The sequence below is a fragment of the Acanthochromis polyacanthus genome, chromosome 12 (assembly GCF_021347895.1).
Source record: "Acanthochromis polyacanthus isolate Apoly-LR-REF ecotype Palm Island chromosome 12, KAUST_Apoly_ChrSc, whole genome shotgun sequence".
NCBI lineage: Eukaryota > Metazoa > Chordata > Actinopteri > Pomacentridae > Acanthochromis > Acanthochromis polyacanthus.
The window spans coordinates 40,002,046-40,008,045 of record NC_067124.1 but is presented as its reverse complement, the minus strand read 5'-3'; the positions used below and the strand labels follow the sequence as shown (position 1 = coordinate 40,008,045).

At 42.2% G+C, this 6,000-nt stretch overlaps 1 protein-coding gene across 1 annotated transcript in view; it reads left to right on the top strand.

The window, feature by feature from the left end:
* The first annotated feature begins 3,166 nt into the window (after positions 1-3,166).
* Positions 3,167-6,000, top strand: part of cacng8b (calcium channel, voltage-dependent, gamma subunit 8b) — a 41,851-nt gene continuing 39,017 nt past the window's right edge. The window contains exons 1-2 of the mRNA XM_051956461.1: positions 3,167-3,419; positions 5,586-5,810. Coding sequence (XP_051812421.1) covers positions 5,588-5,810 — 223 coding nt within the window. The 5' untranslated portion in view covers positions 3,167-3,419; positions 5,586-5,587. The remainder of the gene's footprint in view (positions 3,420-5,585; positions 5,811-6,000) is intronic.

Sequence of the window (6,000 nt, the reverse complement as noted above, 5' to 3'; positions counted from 1 at the left end):
AAAACAACCGCAAAGAGACACAAAACGACAAGAAACGCATAACAACAAGTGACACAAAACAACAAGAGACACATAACAACCACAACGAGATGCAAAAGCGACTGTGTGGTCGCTTTGTGTCACTTTGTGGTTGTTTTGTGTCTCCTTGTTGTTGTTTTGTGTCTCCTTGTTGTTGTTTTGTGTCTCTTTGTAGCTGTTTTGTGTCTCCTTGTTGTTGTTTTGTGTCTCTTTGTGGCTGTTTTGTGTCTCCTTGTTGTTGTTTTGTGTCTCCTTGTTGTTGTTTTGTGTCTGCGTGTGGTCGTTTTGTGTGTCTTTGTTTTTGTTTTATGCCTCTTTGTTGTTGTTTTTTGTTTTTTTGTCATAATTTTGTATCTGAATATTTTCTGCCTTGTTCTGCGTATCTTGCGTCTCTTTGCAGTTGTTTTGTCTGTTTGTGGTCATTTTGTGGTTTAGTTGTGCGGTTAAACAGCTGCTGTATGCGGATATGATTGCAGTGTATGTTTCCAAAAACTAAAAATCTGGAACTGGAATGAGGAGTCAAAGTGTAGAATCTGAACTAGATGAATGAAGATGTGGATCTGAAATGTTCTTTTTGATCAGTTAAACTTCAGATTCCTGTAGCTTAGATCCAGTTTGATGTTAAACCTGCTGCTCCACCCTGTTAACCCGATATCGCCTGTTAGAGTTCAGGCTGAACACAAGAACTCATCGATCCTGTATCAGGTCTGACGTTCGTTCAGGTTTTAATCTTTGAAATAACAGCAGCCTCAGTATTGATTAATCTGTGGTGCTGAAGCCTTTTTCTCCCATTAATCTGTAATATTCTCCAAATATTACACTATAAATACTCCATTTTATACTATATTATTGCTTATGTACTCCATAGAGTCACCTGTATGATCAAAGACAGGTGTGTAGTATTCTTCAGATAGTCCTTTGATAATCAATCAGTGGCGCTGTGCTGCTTTAATCACCTGTTATCAGGGAGACCACAGATTTCTAGTCTGAATAGATGTCTGGTGTAACCTGGAAAAGCAGCAGGTCACGTGACTCGGGACGTTAACCTGCACCGACAGCATCACGCTCAGCCGTTATGTAATCAGAGGTAAAGTTTAGAACGTCAATGAAATAAGCTCCGTTAAATCCAGCCGCACTCAGGATGTGTGTTTATCTTAAGAGCAGCTCTGTAAAATCTGAATTCTAATCATAATGTTACGGCTTAGTTGAGGTGTGTGGGATGTAAAATAAGAAATAACCCAGTGGGATTAACCTGTGGTGAGTCTGTTTAACAGCTGATGAGATATTTCAGTCTGAAGAGGCTCATAAATAAATAAAGATCACAGCTTCAGCTTCTTAAATATGAGACTTTAATCTGTACAACGTGAGAGAAAATGGAACACGGAGCTTTGAGTTACATGCTAGCAGTCTCACAATGCTAATGGGCTGATTTTAAACAGGAAAAATACCAGTCTAGCATGTTAGCATGCTAATATTTGTTGTGCTAGTTGTGGACGATACAGGTGACAATATACTGAATAAATACAGGAATTTTCAGCAAATATAAAAATATATTTGAAGTTAATTGTGTTTCCTCGTGTTGCAGACAGAGAACCGGTTTTATTAAACATCCAAAACAACCACAAAGAGGCAAAAAACAACCACAAATAGACACAAAACTGCCCAGAAAAGCACACCAAACTGCCACAAAAGACACAAAATGACCACAAAGAGACGCCAAATCATCAAAGACACCACAGAGCCTTCAGGAAAAATGTCTGTTTACATTAAATACATCTTTTAATAACCAGTCCAGTGATTTATTCCACAACGTTACTGACCTGCGGCCTGCTAGCAGCCCTGTACAGCTTTGAGCTACATGCTAGCACTCTCACAATGCTAATGGGCTGATTTTAAGCAGGTAAAATGTCAGTGTAGCGTGTTAGCATGCTCGTCTTTGTTGCGCTAGTTCTGAATAATATTGAAGGAAAAATATAGTGCTATGTATTGAATAAATGCAGGAATTTTCAACTAATGTAAAAGAATAGTTGAAGCTAATTCATAGTGATGTCCTCAAACCTGTTTTTTTTAAGCGTTCTACTTCCTGTACTTGAAATATTTTGTATATTTGCAGCTATCCCTGTCCGTCCTGGTTCATCCTGTCCTGCCTTTGTTCCCCCTGCACATCACTGAGGTGTAGCACTGCCCTCTCTGGCTCATAATAAGGAATTCTAATAAAGAACATCAGCTTAGCTTTCAGGGAGGGCTGGTGATGGTCACACACATGCTCTAAATATTAAAAGATTTGGCTGCAAGGCTAAAATATGCATTAATCTCATAAAATGTTGACACCCTGTCTGTGGAGTTAAACAGTGAGAATAAATGCAGACTAAAAAAAGAGTTTCTTTTCAGTTATGTTGTGTCTTTGTTGTCGTTTTTCATCTCCTTGTGGTTGTTTTACATCTATTTGGGGGTGTTTTGTATCTGTTTGTGGACATTTTGCATCTCTTTGTGGTTGTTTGTGTCTGTTTTTGGTTGTTTTGCGCCCGTTTGTGGATATTGTGCCACTTTGAGGTCATTTTCTGTCTATTTCTTGCCATTTCTTTTGCCATTATTTCTTGGGATTTAAGCCATAACCCTGTGGGATTAACCTGTGGCAAGTCTGTTTAGCAGCTCATGAGATATTTCAATCTGAAGAGGCTAAAAAATAAATATCACAGTTGTAGGTTCTTATATATTAGACTTTGCTGCTCTAATCTGTCAGTAAACTGAACATCTTTGGGGTGTTTTTTTACTGGACAGAATGGAATGTTTATACCTCTAAGAGTGCATGATGGAAAAAATATGACCGAATAATTCACAGGTCTGTGAAAATCTGTATTCACTGAGTATTTGTTTATCTATGATCTTTATAATTTGCTTTTTTTTTAAACACAGGCTGCTTCAATTTGAACTTTTACCTCAGACAAAACCCAAATTTCTCAAACTTACGTCACATGTTTTAGTCCACTCAACATTAGAGCTGCAACTAATGATTATTTTCATTCTTGATTAACCTGCTTTATTTGAGCCCTTCAGAATAAAAGCACAGAACATGCATGTGGTGCTGCTGCAACACTCCCAGTCAAATGCCATCTTTCTCCTTGTTTGTGCAGCAGCAGAGCAGTGACGATGGGTTTCCTGCTGCAAGTTTCCTGCTAACGGCGGACGGATAAGCAGGACCAGAATCCACCTTCCTCAACCAGAACCGGACCTGCAGAGACCCAGAACCAGAACCAGCAGAGAGGAAGCAGTGAGCAGACGGAGGCGGCGGGTGAACTCAGTCGATGGATGCTGTCCGGATCGAGGGGGCAGCAAGTTCTTCACTGACGAGGAAAAGAAAGATTTCAAAATTGAGTCGAAGGACAGAAACTCGCCGTCAGGTGAGTCTCAGTCTGACACACTCTGACCTTCTGCAGTTCTAAAGAGAAACTTTAGATGGAAGAGAAAACATCTGAGTTCATTCTGAGCTGTACTGAAATCCAAGAAATAAAACGAGGGCTTAGTGACATATGTGAAATTCGCATTTCAACGACCCCCATCGATACACCCAACGACCATCGTTGAGGAGCCAGACGGGTCTTGGCAATGGTCGTTGGAATATGACTAGCACTTACTACACCTCACAGAGGTTAAAAGCTGAGGCAACACCAACCACCACCAGAACTGAAGAAGCCTCTTGGATAAGAGGTGAAACGTCTTCAAGGAACTTTCTTAAAGCTCGTGTCCGGAGTTTGAATCGCAGCGTCTCCCAGAACACTGTTGGTCCCTCCCTCTGATTTCGCCCCTTTATTTGTGCACGTGTGCAGTACATGAGAGAAGTGCCCGGAGTGCTGCAGCATCTCGCCTGTTTTGCTGTTTTCCACTCTTCTACATTTAGTACATTTAGTAAATAATAAAGGAATTACGTTAGAATGCTGTATTGAGTCTAACTTGTCCTAATACCAAAATAACATGAATCTGCTAGGACGAACGAGTAAAGTTTCAATATGTGATTACACTCGTGTATCCCTCTGGATGATGTTGTTTATCAAACTTAGTGCATTTACGCATGTATATGTGTTACATTGTTTATTTCTATCTAGAGTTCAGAATTGCATGACTCCTCTGACGAAGAGTATGTCCCAGACGCCCCAACATCTTCCTCCAGAGGTCGGGCATCTAAACGAAGCCGTCAGGCGGGCTATGGAGGCCGTGGTCGGGGAGCGACGCGAGCACCCCGAGCCAAAAACGTCCTGCAGTCTCTTGGCCTGACAAGCCGTGGGATTGGTAACTTTTCTGGAAGTTGCTGATCCCTGATGCTCTCTCCTCCACAAGCAAAACAAATGTGCGCGCGGTTGCGTAGTGCGTAGCTCGCCCACCTCTGCATGGGCTTGCTTGCTGTGCGCGTAACCGTTGATTGACAGCATGACAAAGCTGAAGCTCGAACTTGATTGGTCGGCAGCAAACGGCGCTTTTTGGAATAACATGGGGGTCTATGAGAGGAAGGCGGAGCTCAGGAATAAATTTTCATATTGCGTTATTCTAACTTTATATTATAGTATCGAACTAGACTAACACATTTAAGCTTTGTTAAAAAATGATACATAGATTGAAAACAAACGGAAACTCCGGACAGCAGCTTTAAAGTCCGGTGGATTCATTTAAACGACTTTGGATGAAGTAATAATCACTGCTGCTGTTGGATGGATGCTGTTTGGTGGCAGATGGATGCTGTTGGATGTTGGATGGATGCTGTCGGATGTTAGATGATGCTGTTGGATGATGGTTGCTGTTGGATATTGGATGGATGATGTTGGATGTTAGATGGAAGCTGCTGGATGGATGCTGTTGCATGTTGGATAGATGCTGTTGGAAGATGCTGTTGGAAGTTAGATGGATGCTGTTGGATGGTAGATGGATGGATGTTCGATGGATGGCGTTGGATGATGGATGAATGCTGTTGGATGATGTTGAATGATGGATGGATGCTGTTGGATGTTGGATGGATGAATGCTGTTGGATGCTGTTGGATGTCAGATGGATGCAGGAGTTAAAGGTGTCTCCAGAATAAATCAGGTTTCTTCCTGATCAGGTTCATGAATATGGAGCACAGATCTGCTGCATCGATTCTCATTAAGTCGAGTCAGCAGAGTCTCCTCAAGGACACAACAGACCTTCCTCCCCCGTCCTCCATCATCTTCCTCCATCTCCCATCCTCCCCCATCTTCCATCCTCCCCATCCTCCTCCATGTTCAATCCATGCTTTTATTTTCTCCAAAATAAAAGCCCGTCCTTCCTGTCTGCTGCAGGCATGGTGTGTGAGAAGGGGATCCAGATTGTCCTCACCATATTCTGTAGAAAATATGTCCTAATATTATAAAGTACGTCTTAATATTATAAAATTAAAGCTATAAAATACATTTAATACTACAAAATATATCCTAAGACAGTATTAACGCAATAAAATCCGTCTTAAAAAAATGAAATCTGTGTAAACATTATAAAATATGTGTGCTCAGTTGTCAGGTCTCTCCAAAATAAAAGACTGTCCTTCCTGTTTCCTGCAGGCATGGTGTGTGAGAAGGGGATCCAGATCCTCCTCACCACCGTGGGGGCGTTTGCCGCCTTCGGCCTGATGACGGTGGCCATAGGGACGGACTACTGGCTGTACTCCCGCGCCCTCATCTGCAACAGCACGGCCAACGTCACCCAGGACGACCCCCACAACAAGGACAAGAAGGACCCCGGGGCCCTCACCCACTCAGGGCTGTGGAGGATCTGCTGCCTGGAAGGTGAGCCAGAGGATATTTTGGGTTCTGGAGGCAGATGTAGGACGAAACCTCTGCAGCCGCCTTCAGATGTTTAGGTTCTAACCCTACAGACCCCCAGCAGCAGATACTAGCTGTTTATTATGGGATGTAGAGTGACCACGGTAACCAGTCATCTGCTGCAATGTTCATTTTTACCCACTGTTGGTTAATT